At 48.0% G+C, this 18,479-nt stretch overlaps 1 protein-coding gene across 4 annotated transcripts in view; it reads right to left on the bottom strand.

Annotated features, from left to right (window-relative positions):
- PITPNM2 (phosphatidylinositol transfer protein membrane associated 2) overlaps nucleotides 1-18,479 on the bottom strand; it is a 125,920-nt gene that overhangs the window by 27,135 nt on the left and 80,306 nt on the right. For all 4 annotated transcript variants that reach the window (XM_080941180.1, XM_080941182.1, XM_080941181.1 and 1 more), the window contains one exon: nucleotides 2,606-2,782. In XM_080941180.1, the coding sequence (XP_080797306.1) occupies nucleotides 2,606-2,683 (78 nt within the window). In that variant the 5' untranslated portion in view covers nucleotides 2,684-2,782. The remainder of the gene's footprint in view (nucleotides 1-2,605; nucleotides 2,783-18,479) is intronic.

Below are 18,479 nucleotides of genomic sequence, written 5' to 3'. Positions count from 1 at the left end.
AATAGTAATTAATACTGAGGAAGACTCCTTTGTTTCCCAGAGCCAGAACTCAGGCCAGGTTCAACTGGGGAAGCCTACACTTCCGCCTATAGAGTAAGATTATCAGCTGTGCCACTGTCTGGAGACAGACCACACCTCAACCTGCAGAAAGCTGATATACTGAGGTCCCTCATGTCTCGATGAAATCAGTCTTTCTGTTTAAAACAGTAGCCTTTGCTACTCAGGGATTCAACTCACCCTGCCTTTCTGCCACTGCCCATGAGGAAAGGTTAGAGGACCTTAGTTATTAGGGCAGAGTGTGGGTTCCTTTCACTGAGAGCCCAGTTTTAAAGGGCCACTTCTAGAGAGAGAGATCTATCATACCTCTACAGGCCTTTTGAGCTGAAGGAGACTCGAGTAAGACTATGAAAGTTATGTAGATGGATGTGTGCAATTTATGCACATGTGAATGCACCCACCCATCCATATGCCAGCTATGCTCCGGGCATGACAGCAAGCACTTGGCCCAGAAACTCCTCTTGTGGCAACGTTTGGCTTGTTCACCATTCTGTCTTTTGCATACACACACATGCTCACTGGAAAGGCTACAGGGAGAGACTCTGGAAGCTCACAGCAGCAGAGGGAGGCACTTGTGACAGTGTAGACACGCATGACTTATAAAGTAGGAGACACTTCTACTTACTACAGTCTCGGCTACAGATCAATATTGATCAAAAGTATAAACTGGCCCAATGGACCATGTAGTCCGGACTCAGATGCCGTGGGTCACTTCACAATTAAATTGACTGGAAACACAAGGGCTGATGCTGGGAAATGACAAGCATTTGGAGTGGCTGAGTAACAGTGTCTCCACACTTGAGAAATACTCAGGGCACTCCAGTGGCTGGAGGTCAGGCTGCTGGACCCTGAGTGCCCACGGGGGCTGCCATGACCGTGGGTCACTGCTGGAGAGGGAACTAAGAAGCCTCAGACACATGACAGCCTCAGCAGATGAGTCTGGTCCTTGAACAGACTGAGTTATTTCCACAGTGCTCAGGGCTAGAGCCTGATTTAAGCTCTTTCTCTCCCGCTCTCTAGAAATAATTAAGGGGTAAGTGGTTCAAGAGGGAATTGAGTGGCGCTTCTGAAGCAGCTCAGAGCAAACAGTCCCCCAGAGAGGCTTGGGGTACTTCCTGCTCATTTCCCAGCCAAACCTCTCCTGTGGGAGCTGGCTAAACTCTAATTGCTTTAAGCGCCTTAGACAGGTTCTGGGTCCCTAGGCTGAAGGTGTAAGCCCCTCCGAAAGGGGGAGAGCTGGTCATGGTGGTGCACTGCCCTTAATCCCAGCACATGGGGAGCAGAGGCAGGTAGATCTCTGTGAGTCTGAGGCCAGCCTGGTCTATAGACTGAGTTTGAGGACAGCCAGGGGTGTTACACAGAGAAACCCTGTCTAGAAAAACCAAACCAAACCAAACAACCCAGGGAGGGGTGAAAGCTCAGAAGGCTGTAGCCTGCCCCATCCCTACATACTGAGTGGTCAGAGTAATGCAATGACTAGCTTTATACACATAGAAGTATACAATCAGAAACAGGTCCCAGTGGCCAACAGGAGCAAGAGGCTCTAATATATCCAGAAGAGCTAGAGCCAAGCCAAGAGACAGGCTATCATTGGTGTAGCGGTTCTGGGCCCTAGGCTTGGAGAAAGATCTCTAGGGTTGGTGAGGGAGAAGGATGGCTGTAAAGCTGAGACGGAAAGTTCTCCAGGCAGTACCCCAGCAATGCGGGCAGTGGACAGGTCTGAATTTGGGTGAAAAGCATCTGTAATGAACAGTAGGGCTTGGGATATGTGTTCTCAGCTAATCAGGCATTAAGGAGAGAGTCCATGGGGGTTTCTTGGAGTGAGTATGACTAAACTGGTGATATATCCCATTATACTGTCAGACAATGGGAGTCAGAAGGAGGCTGTGTGTTCCTGTACAATCTATTAGCCTCTCTTGTCTCATATCCCCTGTCTTAAATGAGGTTTGGGAGCTAAATGTGTCTCCTCCAATTCCTACATTAAAGCTCTAAGTTCCAGTGAGACAATCTATGGAGGCTGTGTACTTTGGAATTACTTAGAGTTATATGGTGTCATGGGAGTAGGTCCTCCATTATGGGATTAATGTACTTAGAAGAAAGACTGACATCACATGCCCAACCCCAACGTGAGGACACTTGAAACTCGGGAAGACAGCTCCTGTCGGTAACCCACCCTGCAGTACCTTTATCTTGGAAGTGGCCTCCAGAACAGTAATGGAGAGTCTGTCATGTTTAAGCCAAAGCGCAGGAGACTTTGCGACAGCAGCCTAAGCTGAGACCTGAAATAACAGCTGACCTATGAGGCGACAGGTTGAAAATACAAAGGGGGTACTAGTGTTATGGATGTAGCGGATATGGTGGTGGCAAGGTAATCTGATCCCATGAAAGTCAGTGTGCCCTGTGCCTGCCGTCTAGCTGGAATTCAAATGTACAGCCGAGGTGCAGCACCTCACAGGCACCGAGAGTAGTCCATGTCACAGGCGGTACCCAGTAGTGTAGGCTGGGTCTGATTCAACTTAACCTGGTCCAGCAGCCTCCCCGGACTTACCTGTATCATGTACAGCTGGGCGATGCGGTATTCCTCCACAGTCATTGGCAGGGGAATCCGGTATTCCTTTATGATCATCTTGGAGTCCACGCCTTCCGGGCGGCAGGGAACTGTGTGCTTGTGAGGACTTTCTAGGCAAGATTCCTTAAATAACCATGACAGAATTCACTAAAGACCCTTGAGAGAGAGAAAGAGGGAGAGGGAGAGAGAGAACACAGGAGAGTCACTTTCTGCAGTCTGGTGGGTATTCTAGGCTAGAATTCTAGTCTCAACCCTCTCAAGCCAATGGTGACTTGGGAGCAAATTCCCCACCTCTCTGGCCTGCATTTCCTTGTTTGCTGAGCAATCTTGAAGAGCTACCCAAGGATTTAGTGAGAGGCTGTGTGAACGCTCCTGTCAACAGTCTCTGGAAAGTAAAGGGTCATGGCTGCTTCAGAGGTTGAGCACTGTAAGTGGACAGGCTGAGCACAGGTTTCCCAGATGTGGAGGGGTTGGACAGGATCACATCAGCAATGGCAGTCATGGTGCTTGGTGGCCTGAGGCTGGTTAAGGGGTATGAGTAGCTCAGGGTACTAATCTATATATAAACATTGCCATGGCTCTACAGCATACATGAGTTTCCAGTGGGCTGAGAAACTTCAGATCTGCCAATAGAATAGACAGAAACCCTTCACAGCACTTAAGAAGAGAGCCCCAGAGATGGACCAGAGCCGGCCTGTATCAGCCCAAAATTACTTCTTCACATAAGACAGGACAATTAACCCAAAGCTCATAGGTGTCACCAACTCAAGTTCCCACATTCATTCGGGTTATTATCCACATGACGATCCTTTCAACCAATCAAAGTCCATCTCTACAAACCCTATGAAGTTGAACCTGTGTCTGCTGGCCAGAGAAAAGATAAGGTCTAGAGCCACAGGCGGACTCAGACCTGTGGAGCTCTCAGAGCCAGTATATTCCCTCACTGCACTGGGGTAAGTGCAAGAACGCTGAGTATATCATATTTTATCATTTGAATCGTGGAACTCAGGCACACTCTACAGGCAGTCTAGGCTGGCTACCCCTTCAGGCTCTTAACCAGTCACAGCAGACCACCTGTTCTCTTGGTTTCCTGGTCCACCAGGCAAGGCTGCAGGCTTCCAGCCTAGGGTCAAAGTGGGATCTGCAGGCTAGACAAAGCATGATCTTTAAAGGTCTCAGTCTCTCAATCTTAGGGTCTGGCCAGCTGCACACAGAGGCTCTGTGAGCACATCTCTAAAAAATAAAGTACATAATGACAGCCTCTCTAAAGACGAGCTTCCTGGTGAGCTGTAACCACACAGATGGCATCCACCCTTCCACATGGGAACTGAAGACACAGTACCAACACTAAGTCATAGGATCCTGGGTGGCTCCCACAACCCAGGAGAGCTAGGTTATAAGCAAAGCTTAGTCATAAGAGCATTCTGAGAACTGTCAGACAGTGAAGACCGAGGCTGCTGCTCCATCTCAGGCTGGGTAAAGCACAGGGACTGGGCTGTTCTTGCAAGGAACTAAGGGAGAAGCAGGAAGGCAGACACACTCAGACAGTGGGAAGGGACCAACAGCAACAGAGAGGACTCAGTTCTGAAAGTGACAAAATGAGACAAGGTCACCGTGTGGCAGTCCCTGTGGGATCTAACTGCAAAACTTAACATTATCTCCCTAGTTGTGTGGCCCCTAGGATATGCTGCTGTGAGGGAGGGAAGACAAGAAAGATGGAAGCTTACTACATACACTGCCCAAGTGAGCACATGGGAAAGAATGAGAAATAATTCAACAATAGAGAGATGAAAGTAAGCTAGCTGAGCTCAGGGGGAATGTGGAAAAAATATGGCTCATCTCTTTTTTAAAAGGTACATGGAACGACGAATGAACAGGCAAAACGGAACAGATAATTAGAGATGCCTTCGATGGGTTTGTGTATCTCACGGAGCAAAGGGAAGAAGTCTGAGACAAAGATGCAGTACGGGAGCAATGGGCTCTCCCACGCATGTGACTGGAGCGCAACCGGAGCAAGCTAGGACAGAACCGAGGGCTGAGCACTCAAACAGGCCGTAAATGGTCTTCTCAAACAAATTTGTTATGCGCACCGTGGTTCATGTCTGTACACACATGTGAACATGTGAAACCAGAGGTCAATGTTAGGTGTCTTCCTCTATTACCTTTCACCTTATGTCTTGAGACAGTCTATCTCATTGAGCGTGGAGCTCACTCTTTTGGCTGTAGTGGCTGAACAGTGAACTCCCAGGAGCTTCTTGTATCTACCCACTTCTCTAGCACTGAAGTACAATTGCAGGCCATTACACCAGCTTTTATGTGAGTGTAAACTCAGGGTCTCGTGCTTACACAGCAAGATTATGCACTAAGTCATTTCCATAGCTTCTTCAGAACTTTGAAAAAAATAACAAGATAACAAATTAAATTAAAGGCCTAACCCTGCAGATTAGCTCATAGTCTATGTTCAAGGGGAAAACAAAACAAAAACAACAACAACAACAACAAAACCCCGATGTTGTAAAGAATAGCAAGGCACATTGTGAAAAATTCACTAAACTTAAAAGACAGAAGAAAAAAACTGTAAGAAAAAGTCCAGAGAGAAGGGTTGGGGAGAATTAGACATCATAGCAACACAATTTAGAAGCCCCAGGAATATTATCTACAGAGTTCTAAGAGGTAGAATTTAGGAACCAAAATTTTATACCCAGCTAAACTGTTGTTTAGGTGTGATGTCAACAAATCTCTAAAATGTGACTTTAGGGGCTTAGATATGGATAGCATCTTCTTTTAAAATATTATCTGGTATTAAACCCCAACAAACTAAAAGATAAATCATGGAAAGTTCATCTATGGAAAGCTATGATGTAAGCAAAGTAATTTTGCAATCATGGCAATTATTGTTACTGAAGTATATGGAAACCCCAACAATGCACACAAATAATAATATAATTAACAAAAACTGGGAATGGAAGAAGAAAGGTGGAAATGTAGATGCCTCAACTTTCACAGCATAAAAGTTCATTCACTACATAGATAAATTAATGTGGGATGAACAGGCAAATGCAGAAGGCTCTTAGGACAGCTAAACTGCTTCATATGATGTAGTAGACATGACACTATATGTTTAAACTTATAGACTATACAACTAAGGGCTGGGTGGTTAAGAGGGGCTGGAGAGATGGCTCAGTGGTTAAGAACACACTGGGTGTTCTTCCAGAGGTCCTGAGTTCAATTCCCAGCAACCACATGGTAGCTCACAACCATCTGTGATGGGATCAGATGCCCTCTTCTGGTGGGTCTGAAGACAGTGATACTTATATACATAAAAGAAATAAATAAATTTTTATAAAACAAAAAGAACACTTGATTCTCTTACAGAGGACCTAGCACCCATGTTAGACAGCTCACAACAGTTAGACAGCTGTAACTCTAGTCTCAGGAGTCTTCTGGCCTCTGTGGGCATCTGTATCCATGTGTGTATTTCACACACACACACACACACACACACACACACACACACACACACACACACTAATGAAAACAAATTCTCAAAAAGAACACAAACTGTGGACTCTGTGTGCATGTGTCAGCTCATCAATTGTAACAAAAGAACTACTTTGGATGGGCAGGACTGCTCAGTGGTAAAGGTGATGACCAGAGTTTGATTCCCTGAAATTTATATAATAGTAGGAGGGCACAACTGACTTTACCTAGTTGTCCTCTAATCTTCACACATGCCCATCCTACATCATACATATATCATACACATACACAGTAATAAAGATTTGAAAGGACCATGTTGATGTAGGAAAGTAGAAGGTGAAGATGTTAATGTGGGGCAAGAACCTTACCAGACTCTTAAAGTCCACTTAATTTTAATGTGAACCTAAAAGTGCATTTAAAATAGAATTCATTATTTAAAGAATTAATAACTCCAATTTCTTAGGAGTTCTTCTTGTGAGAATAGTTTAGTGGTTACTAAGCACTGAGGGTTAGAGAGGTACCAGGGAGTCACTGTGTAATGGTCCAAGTCTCATTTGGGTGTAGAATACACTTTGGAAGTAGCCATGGTGATGGCTGCAGGACACTGGGGATGCTCTTAACACCACAGAGTGGATGCTGGGGAGCTTAAAATAGCATTTTTTTTCTTTTTCTCTAAGGCTGTTGATGGAACCCAGGGCCTGTGTTTGCTAAGTAAGCACTTTACCACAGAGCTATAGCCCAACCCTTTAAAGTGGAAAATTTTATGCTACATAGCCTTTACCAGACTTTAGATAATCCAAAATATAACATACTAAGACCACTGAGCTGCACATTTTAAATGCACTAATGAAATGAGTATTTGAACTGCATCTCAATAAAGCTATTTTTAAAAGCTCCGTTTCTGCCCCTAAGGAGATAGGAACTCCACAGAAGACTGACAGAATCAACCTGGACCCTTGGGGCTCTCAGAGACTGAACCACAAACCAAAGAACATACACAGGCTGGATCTAGGCCTCTCCACACATATGTAGCACATGTGCAGCTTGGTCTTCAGGTGGGTCTTGAACAACTGGGGCAGGGCCCACCCTAAAAGCAGTTGTTGCCTGTATGTGGTATATGCTTTCCCAGCTGGGCTGCTTTGTCTGGCCTCAGTGGGAGAGGAAGCACCTAGCCTTGCAGGTGGGAAGGATACCCAAGGAGACCTCCACTGGATCAGAGAAGGAGAGGAGGATGGGGACTGGGGCATGGGAGAAGGGGGGTTGTGAGAGGGGAATGTAACAACAACCACAAAAACCAAAACCAAAACCGAAACAACCTTTTTCTTTTAACCCTTTGGTGACTGTTAGTACAATGAAGAAAATGTTTTTCTGAAGTTTAGTCAATTCTTTTCCATTTATTTTAGATGTATGCAAACAGATGTGAATCAAGTACAGCCCAAGCAGCTGGGCACTCCAGTGAAGGGTTTTTTTGATTGGATCATCTTGCTGGTGAGTTCATCTATCCTGCTGCTTAAGCATTCCTTCACTAGCAGTAAAGCCTATTCCTTTGGGATTCTGGAGTATACTGAAGACCCGCAGAGACATCCTGCCTCAAGGACTGAACAACTGACTACTGGATTCTTGGCCTTTCCCTTGGAGACAGCCATCGTTGGACTTGCTGGACCACAGCCTGTAAGCCACTCCAGTAAATCTGTTTTTAAATGTAAATAGTTTCATTCCATCAGTTCTGTTCCTCCAAAAAACCCTGACTAATACAGACGTGTCTTTGGCTAAATTCAAGTATACTTTAAATATGTGGGGTTGCACGTAGGCTAAAATAAAACTGATAAAGTAAATTTGTTATTTTACGTGCTGAGGCCTAGACTCACCTCGCACACGTTAGTAAGACAGGTGCTCTGTTACTGAGTCATACTCTAAGCACCCTGATTTTCAGTTCAAAAGGCATTTAAAAACTTGAAAGAAAAGTTATCATCCTTACTTTAGCACAGGTCTGTCTGCACGTTTGTTGGATGCTAGTAAGGGACTTACCTGACTGCACTGTTCTACATGGCTGGCTTTATGTTGGGCTGCAGAGTTGGAGCTGTGCATGCAAGGAGGCAGAGAAGGGCAATGGTGAGGGATGAAGGTCGCTGGCTACACCTGCCCCTCATGGCTCTGACTCATTCTGAGCCCAGCCACCTACTGTCTTTGACCTTTTGTTTTATCTTCTACAAATAGGGGTGAGAACAGCTTTTGGGGTGTCCTGTGGATGAAGTGTGATATAGCACAGCAAGTCTCAACCCACTGTCACAACACTGAATCCATTGGCATTGCTACTGGCCTCTCAAGGTCAGGAAGGCCAGTCACAGGCAGATGGCTACCCTGGCTGGGATCCACTCCCAGTAGCAGACACTAAGCCCACTGACTTGAACCCTGAGGCTGGGGTCCGAAGGAAGAATGCCCTGCCACAAGTGCTTTGCTGGCTGCCCTGACAGCCACACAGAACCCTTGGTCTGGGTGACTAATATGATTATTGCCCTTATCTGGCCAGACAGCCCCTCTGGTTTTGTTTCTGATGAGCCTGAGGCCAGGGAGCACCCCATTTGCAGAGGGAACAGGACTTGTGTCTGCTGTCCCTGGCCTCACCTCAGCCAAACCCTAACTCAGCCAACCTCATGGCATCCAGAGCAGCAGCCTGGGCACAAGACAGACATGCTCCGTCTCATCCCCACTGGAGCCATGACAGCACAGACAAAATTATAGTTCCCGCCAGCCCCAGGGCAGCTTTGGGGGTCTGGGGCAGCAAGAGACAAGATGGAAAATGGAGGTCTCCAGAGGCCAATTAGTGAAACCTAGACCAGTATCTGCATATCCCCACATGTCACTCCTCACAGCCATTCGGGTAAGACAGAAACCTTCTCTGGAGCCTCAAACAGGCCCTAGATTTTACTGACACCTTTGGGGTTCAGACCTTGCTTTTAGGACTCAAGAAAGGAAACCATCCCCAAATTCTTCAGAGCACAACAGAGTGGGGTCGCTTGGTGTGGTATCCAGGAAGGCCATGGAAGCAGTAGACAACGTATGAGCTGCTTCCGGGACACGCACCGGAAAGGTGGAGGAACCAAGGTCCCAGCGTCTCACAACAAAGCAGAAAACCTGGCTGGGCTCCTAGGCTAGGAGCCTTGCAGGGGAAGGGCAGAGCCAAGCGCCATAGGTAGAGCCTGCCAGCTGAAGGCATACATGGGAGCTTATGGAGGATTATGAGGGTTTGGCTCCATGGGAAGAAGGCAAGCTGAGAGAGGGCAGGTCCTCGAGACACCCTGAGCAAGAGGAAAGGCGGGAGAATTGAGTTTACAGAACTTAATCTGTTTTTCCGGGATTAGCTGGGGTTTGACGTCACAGACGGGAGTCAGGAGTGAGGCTGAGCAGACACGGAGGATGGAACTCGTCCAAACGCAATTGAGTTGCATTCTGGTTATTAAGTCTGGAAGCTGTTCGATGCAGGGTCATCAGGAGCTTAGAGAAAGACAGGGAACTACGTTTCGGCGGGGGGGAGGGTGTTCTGTGACTCACTTGTATGTGTATGTGCAGGAGCCTGCTGCTCTCTTAGTCTCCTGTTCTAGAAAATACTACTGCTTCTCTCTGTCTCCCAAACTCTCTGCTCCTCAAACAGGAGCCAAAAAGCATAACAGCAATCTGCTGCCTTGTCCACCCGTATCTAGTGACAAAGAGGAAGAAGGGAAACAGCCCCTATGTGTGGAATGCCTTGGGTACAGCTGCTCTGGATGCATGAGATGTCTCAGGAGGAAAAAGTACCTCACCTCAGACCCCAAGTCCTGCCTTTCACTCTCGACACCAAAGATTGTACCCAGAATTTCATACATGCTAGGCAGGCCTCCTGCTACCGAGTTACACTCCGGAGCCCCCCTCGGAGGCTTCTTCTGAAGAATGTGTGCTGAGCTAAGGAACAAGTAGAGTCCTGGTCTGTAATGAAGAGGCTGAGGTTGCTGTCCCATTCTGGATTTCAGAGGTTCATTCTGGCTTCAGGCCTCTCCTCCTCTGGCTGTTTTGTCATCATGGGTAGGGGCCAAGGTCAAGAAAGCTAGAGTACATAACCATTACCCTGTTCCTGCCCCAGTGCCCTCTACCACTCTGAGCGGCATGGCACACAACCCTCCTGTACTATGCATAAAGAAGAGAGGGCCTTAGAGAGTACTGCTGCCTCACCTGAAGACCAGAGAGGGCCCTAAGTCTCACCACTATGCACCTAGGGTGCCACACTGGGATAACTGCCAAGCCACTGCCAAGCTTGTCACCAGACCCCAACGCCAAGCAGGCACACGGGGCACCACAGTGGTGTAGAGCTCTGCAGGGTATTTCTCCTGTGATACTTCACCTCAGGACAGCATCAGGGAAGCAGCAGATACTGAGGACCAAACAGTCTTGAAGAGGTGACACCCTGCTTAAGACAAGCAGTGGGATAGGGAAGCCCTGCCCTTATAATTCCCATTTCCTAGGGCTGTAGCTTCACCTAGGATGACAAGGGCAGAGGAGGCCTGTGTGTGAGAATGTGACACTAGATCCCAGATGCCAGGGTGTGGCACTAGCTGAAACTATCCCTATCCTGCCTGCTGGAGACCCTGCTGGTCATAGCAACCACTGCCACCCAGCCTCTGGGGTTGGTGCTTCCAAACAACAGTGAACATGGCCAAAACACCTCTGTGGCTGGGCTATGACCAGAGGGAACCTGGTGCTTGCTTCGGAGTCCCACAGACTTAGTCCTATTCCTTCCGCAGGCACCTCCATCTGAGCAGCAGCAGGTTGGCATCCTTCAGTCTCTGGGAGCCTGAGAAACAGGTATGCCTTTAAGGGACAGAGTCCCTGGTTCCTGGGCTTTCAGGAGGGAGGATCCCAGATATGGAACTAACAAGCCTTAAGGGAAACTCTAGCTTTTGAGAGGTCCCGAATGCCAGAGTTTCTAAGAGGCTCAGGTGGGAATTTTGCTGGGGATAATTCACTCCTGCATAGGCAAGCTGTGATGGGGAGACGATGAGAGGTCTTGGCACTGTTACCTAAAAATTTAATTTATGTAAGAATTTGAAACATTTAAAATTTTTATAAATTTATAGTCTTTAAATTTTTTTAAATTTAAAAAACATCCTCATTTAAAATTTAAATTTTTAAAAAATAAATTATTAAAATTATACTAGTTATATATCTAATAACATTAAATTATATTAAAATTAGAAATACTCTTACTGCTAAGTTCTCTAAGTTCCTGCTGTAAGCACTCTTGCTGATGCTCACCTACCATAGATAAGAAAAGACATGGAGCGGGGTGCTCATGACTCCCTAGCTGGAAGCTGTTGGATGCTCCCTTGCTGCCTTGGCTGTCTTGAGCAAAAGGACTGTCAAATGTCAGCCGGACTACTTTTGTTCCAGAGACCAGCCATCCTGAACACTCCATGGGACCGTGGGGAAACTGCACAGTGATCACAGCTGCCTGCTCCAGCTCCTGCAGGCAGGGCCCCAGCCAGGACTATTTCCGTTTCCACTGGGGTTTTTTTGCTACCACAAGCCTCTGTGAACTTTCCATGACCCTGGCTGGGGCTAAAGAGGCAAGCTGTGATAGGTGCAAACACAAGCCTTCATTTGCAACTGAGGTCCAGTGTGATTGGTGGGAAGCAGGCTGGTGTGAAGCTTCGTTCCCCCCCAACCCCCAGTTTTCAAGTGTTTTGTTTGTTTGTTTGTTTGTTTGTTCCGTTTGGTTTGTTTTTGGCCTACGGCCAGCAGTGCAGACCAGGACCGAACACTGAGGAAAGAAGCAGAGACAGAAGTAACGGTAGCAGTGATAGCCGAGAAGCCGTGTACCAAGCTTGGAGCAGCAGCTACCTGACGGCCAAAGCTGGCAGTTGAATACCCAAAGGAGCAGACAGGGCAGGGATGAGGGAGATGGGGGTATGGCATAAGTAAAGAGGAGATAATGTGCTGAGGCTGCAGGAGAGAAGGCTGTTCAAGCGAAGCTGCAGGCCCTGGTCATTTGTCCCTACAAGCAGGGGCTGGACACGGATGCTATCGAGAGCGGAGGAATTCTCATAGCCAGACCCGCTTGGAAGCAGGTGCCAGTCAGTGTTTGACCCTGATTGCCAGGGCTACACTTGTAGAGCAAAGGGTCTTTTTACCAGAGGCATGCACTAGGGGGCGCCACCTGCTGCTTAAAAAAAAAAAGGCATATAAAAGCTACCGAAGACCAACCCTAAAGGAGCATCTCATCACTATCCTGGTGACCCCAGCCAGCTGACTGGCAACAGGAGCTGTGACCTGTATCACAGTATGTCACAGCAGTGAATCATGCTGCTAGCTAGATTTTACCAGTAACCACCTCACTGTTGTGGGTTCACACTTCTCTGGGTCAGCCATGCTCAAGAGTCAAGTCATACCTCAGGAGGACCCAGCTCCTATGCTCCCACCACACTGAGCCAGTGTCCATATGTCCCACATTTAAGTTTGTCTGTCTTCTTTATATCCTCTGATCCCCTCCATCAAACTGAAGCAACCCCTCTGCACCAAATTCACCAGCCTCAAAACAGGTGGGACATCTCTGTTCCTATCTGTTCCTCTTGTTATTCCGGAATCTAAACCCCCAGCACTCTCCGAGCCCTGGCATTTGCTGGAGATGTCATCACCTCCATCTAAATGTAAGCAACTACTATAATTGCAAAAACCAAAGCCAAAGTCCCTGGCCCTCCTAACTCTGGCCTCGTTGGTCCTGTCCCTCTGATATTGAGTTGACAAGTGCCCCTAAAGGTCAATACTACTTGCTTGCTATTCCCACTTTCTTTCTCACACACTTCTGTCTCTGTCCAACACACTTTGACACACCCCTCCCCATTCCACTAAAACTGCATTGATTGGGGAACCCAATGGCCTCCCTGTGTCTAAATGGGTGGGAATCCTTATTAGATTCCCACCTTTCATTAAAAGACAGGAGAGCTCTGGTACAGGGAGCTTGCAGGCAGATGGTTTCAACCCAGGACTATATTTCTGTCTGAACCATGTTTCCCACTGGTTTGGCCAACACACCCACCAATGAACCTCAGCTGGAGTCCTCCAGGCACAAGACTCCAGCACCCGGCTCTCTGACTCATTTGGGAGCCTGTTAGCTGCAAGTTCTGATTTTTCTTTCTGTTCCCAAACCAACGAGTGTTGTGACATCAGTCTAGAGAGCCAGGAACTGGGGTTCCAATTCCTGCCCTTTAAACCTTCTATGCCTATGGACCACAATGGCACACTACTCTGAGGCTCTGATTTCCCTGGCTAGCAGGTATAGGGCCAGCTCCCTGGGTATCATGGGGAGGAGCACTGGAACCCTTTTATTTTGAGAAACTGCCCAGTGCTTCCCAGGCACAATCAACAGAATGTTTCTCCAAGATTGACTCTAGAACATTCAGCATGACTAAGAGTTGGAGCACCAGTTTTCATACCAACCTGCCCTCAGTTCTTCATGGTTCTGTGAGGATGGGAGAGAAAGCACAAAGTGTACCTCCTGGGGTACTACCTGGGGGTCTCAAGAAAGTGCTGCAGCCCCATTGAACCCCACACAACAGTCTCACCCTGGAGCTACACATCATGGAAACTTTACCCCTTGACCCCAGACCACTACCCATGCTCAGACTGTATCAATCCATCCTCCCCACTGCCTTGAGTCAGACTCACCCCCTGGATTCACTTCTGGGGGGGGCATAGAACTCACACACCCTGCAGCCAACACCACTATCTAATTCCAAAACATTTTCTCCAGTCACCAGCAGTCCCCCTACCCCACTCGTGGCCTCCACTAATCTGCTTTCTGTCTGCATGGATTTGTGTATTCAGGGCCCATCCTGTACCTGGAGTCTGGCACCTCACTCACAACCTCTAAATAGGTGAAGAGTCAGGTTTCCCTTTCTTCCTAGCCAGGAAAGCAGCTAGGAACCATCACCTTATTGGGCCTCCATAAGAACGTACCTCAAGTATTGATAATAGCGCCATGATTCACACTCTTAGCTTCTATACCCTTGCTGTCCCAGAGCAATGTTTCCAAAATGTACAAGGCAAGGGTGCTGGGAAGGAACCAAGGAACACAGATAGAGAGCTAGTGATGTTTACGGAAAGCTGAATGGAGCCCGCCATGTGATCTGCACACTCCAGGAGGGAGCAGGGCAGCCTGAATCCTCTCCCCAAAGATGTATCACTTAGGGGAATTTTTTTTGCCTCATTTTCTTTTGGTTCACTCTGTAGGGGGTGCATACCTCCCGGCTGAGGCAAAGCTCTAATTAAATTCCATCAGAGGGGGGGCTACTTGGATTTTTTTAATGTGCTGAATGATATTAATTATGTTAGAAGCCAAGGCTGGAGGGGGGGAAGGAGGGTGGGAAGTGGAAGGAGAGGACTGTGGAGAGGGGAATAATAAAGTATAATGACATGCCTACACTAAATACCATAACGAAACCCATTATTTGTATGCTAACCTTTAAAATTAATTGAAAGAGTGAGCAAGGAAGAAAGAGATGGTGTCCCTTCCAAAACTCTATCCTCCAAGATGGAGGCCTGGGAATGTCTCATGTTCCCCCTAGTCAGTCTGGAGACCAAAACCCCACAGTCCTGCCAACATGGTTTTCCCCACTAGTCAACACAGCCCCCCAACCCCATCTATTAAGACTCAACCGTCACCATCTCAACTTCATTCCCCTAGCAAATCCAGTCTGTGACGGGCACTGAGGGTCCTGTGGACAAAGACACGAGTACTCAGGAGCCTACATGAAGATTAACAGCACATATGCCGTCAAGGCCTGGTGGCCAGTGTTGTTCTGCTCTAAAATGGAAGTACTAACAGCCGTTGACACGGATAAAATGGAAAGGCCAGTCCCCTGAAGCTGGGAGATCCTGTCTGTCCATGTTGGCTAGGGCAGTGACATCTACAGAGATGGGATGAGTAGCGCAGAGAGTGAGTGGTTAATGGACCTTGCTTCAGCTTTGAAAGGTGGGATGCTCTGGAGGTGGCTAATGATGATGGTTCACACTGCATGGCTGTTTCCCCCACCCCTCACCCAGAGACAGGGTTTTTCTGTGTAGTCCTGGCTGTCCTGGAATTTCTCTGTAGTTCAGGCTGTCCTCAAACTCAGATTTCAGCCTATCTCTGGCTCCCAAGGGCTGGGCTTAATGATGTGCATGCACCACCTTCACCTGATAACCTGTTTGGGTGTTCTTCAAGCTTCAGAACTGGGCAGAACTAAACCAGTTTGAATTTTGAACTTATACATTTTGCCTCAATTACAACCAAAGCTCAGACGGGGGCCATGACAGAGAGCTATGGAAGCTCCCATAACAAGAGGGTGCCTAGACCCTTAGTGCGTCCCTCCTTCCCCTGCCCTAGGCAAGCCCATTATTGCTCCCTGCCTTGTGGGTGGGGGAGGGGTTTCCACAGGGCTCCAGCAGCTCTGCACCTGGTTTACATCCCTGCAGCCCCAGCCCCACCTGCCCACCTCCAAACCACAACTCCACCTCTGCTCTGCCACCCTGGCTGCTGCCTTTCTTGGATACACAAACTCCCTCTCACTGCTGCTGAGCTGCTGTTGTGACCCTGAAGTGCCCATCTGTCCCCAGGGCCTGGGCACATCTGTTCCTTGTCATCGTTCAGGTCCCAGTTCGAATGTCACACTTCGGGTTCCAGCTTCCACCTGATCCCTCTTGGAGCCTCCTCTGAGCCTGAACTGATCTAAAATGACTTGTTTACCCCGGCTCCTTCCTACCCCTTACGGGGAGAGAACGCCCCTGGCTCACTGGTTGATATTGGCCCAGGAACCAGAGGAGCAAATGGACAGGGCCGTCTATCTATGAGGCTCATATTTAGGCAGGAGGCTCTAGGCAGCACTTAGTAGGTACCTAAGAAAGGCAGCCTGGCAAGGGCTTAGTGCTCCCTCTCCAGGCAGACAGTGCTCCTAAACAGTGTTAATCTGCTGCTCCGTTAGCGGTTCCTTAGAGCAACTGTAAGCGTCTCTAAGAATAGTGCAGCCTCCTTGCCTGCTATGTCCCTGTTTTGTGACAGCATCTGTGACTCAGACTTCTCACAGGGCCAGACTTTCCTCCCCAAGGGTGCATGCAGGGGCATGAACAACACAGACAGCAGCTGGAAGTCTCAGTGGTAGTGAGGGGGCAGCTGGCTCCTTGGCTCCCTTCCAATGGGGTGGATTGGGAGAGGTCTACTGGGACCTAGCGATTGATATCCAGAACAGCAGGTACACAGAACACTCCAATCAGGACAAGATAGTATGAATGTAGCCCAGGGTGGATGGGCTATCATTTGATGAGACCACACAGCATCCCAAAACAGAAAGGTACTGGTTCCTGGCCAGTGATCCAGACCTAACCAACTGTTCTCTTGGGTTCAGCAAGAGTCCTAGGTGTCACAGGTTAACAACAACAGTACCCAAATGCCCATCTCTGAGGGCAGTCTCCTGGTCCCTAAAGGACAAGAAACACCCAGGCAGTGTCCCTAGGATAAGTCAAGACAGGTATATTCTCGTATCTGAACACCTGGACCTAGATCTTGCTCCATCTCACTGTGAGTGCCGTGCCATGGCCTTTTCCACCAGGCCTCCCAGGGCTGCCAGGAACACAGCATGCCTGGAAAGTTTCCCAGGTAACTGGCTCTTTACGGAGCTATTAGCTTCCTCTCATAGCTCCCATAAAACCTGCTGGCTGAAGATGGATGTCCATCTCTCTCCAAGGAGAAAAAAAGAGAGAACAAAGAAAACAACAACAGAAACAAACACAAAACTACTGGTCAAACCTGGACCGCCCCATGAGTGCACACTTGGGAAAGAGTCTGCCTCTGAGCTAGGTGAGTGTAGCTGTGCAGGCTGCCCTAGCTCCAACCAACTGTCAAGCAGGGCAGGTCCTCAAGGCAGGCACTCTTTTCAATTAGTCAGAGCTGGGGGCTGGGAGCTAGGGGCAGGGGCAGGTGGGGAGGAGCCCTGGCAGATGTAAGTCAATGAAGTCAAAGTTCCTATCCAACCCCCAGGGCAGCCCCAATACCTTGTCCTAGTTTGACAACTGAATGATTTTTTTAGGAAATAACTCATTGAGGAATTTTAGGCAGGAAGAAATGAGTGTATATGTATGTATGTGTATCTATCTATCTATCTATATATATATATAGAACATCCTTATCTTTTTTCTCTCTCTCATTTCAAGGGGTAGGGCTGGGTCCTTCTAAGTTGAGGACCCTGGAGAAACAGGTGTCAGTCATCTTTAAAGAGTTGAACTTAGGTGGACTCCGGCTGCTTTTCCTCTTCCCTCGCTGGACTCTGTTCCGATGTGTCCCTGTCTCTTCTGTGCTGTCCCCGACAGCTTCGTCACACAGGCTGCCTTCTCAGTCCGCCGCCACACATCAACCCTTTCTTCATCAGAACTTCCGTTATGAACTTGTTTGGTTCTTCTCGGATCTACTTCATCGCCTCCAGAGCCTTTTAATCTCCACACTGCTCTTCAGCTTTACTTCTGCTCACTGCATTGTGTGAGCGCGGCCGCTTTACAGGGTTTGCTTCAGCACCTGAGGCAGCCCCAGGGCCTAAAAGTCACTTCTGCCGAGAGTCTTGCATGCTGGTCCTAGCCTGTGGTGGCTCATCTCTGTTTGTTTTGTTCCTGCATTACTGTGGTGCCAGACTCCAACCCAGGGCCTTGTACCTGCTAGTCAGGCACAACCTACTGAACCACATTCTCAGCCCAGAACTACTACCTTCCTATAAAAGCTACTGGAGACCATCTTTGCCAAGTGTCTATTTCTCTAAAGAGACCTATCTGCCTTGTCCCCTGTCATGAGACTCTCAGTCAGAGGTCATTTTGGACCAGTAGCTCTAAGTTTGTCTCTCACCCTTCCACTCTGCTCCTCCTCCTGAATTGGCCCTGGCTGGGTTTGTTTCACCGGGCAGCCATTACAGTGCACACTGGGTGGCTTCATTCAAGTAATGCCAATTCTTGCCTCTCAGAATTTTGTAGGCCAGAAGTCTAAATCCAAAATGACAGTAACGCCAATGCCTTTTGGAAGCTGTGAGGGCAAATATGTTGACACCTCTCTCCTAACTCATGGAGGTCGTGTTTAATCCTTGGTCATCCACAGCTGGCAGCTACATGAATCAAACTCTGCCTCTGTTGTCATGGGGCATGATCTCCTGGGTTTTTACATGGCTTCCTTTAAGCCATGTTATTTTTTCTCTTTCTTTTTTAAACTTTATTGTGTACAGGTATGTGTGGTTTTTCCCAATGAACTATTTCTCCAGCCATAGATGAAAATATTTTCTTAAAAAAGTCTTTTAGGGGCTGGAGACATGGCTCAGCAGCTAAGAGCACTGAC

The sequence above is a fragment of the Micromys minutus genome (assembly GCF_963924665.1).
Source record: "Micromys minutus genome assembly, chromosome: 29".
Classification (NCBI taxonomy): Eukaryota; Metazoa; Chordata; class Mammalia; order Rodentia; family Muridae; genus Micromys; species Micromys minutus.
This window is presented reverse-complemented; position numbering and strand designations above follow the sequence as displayed.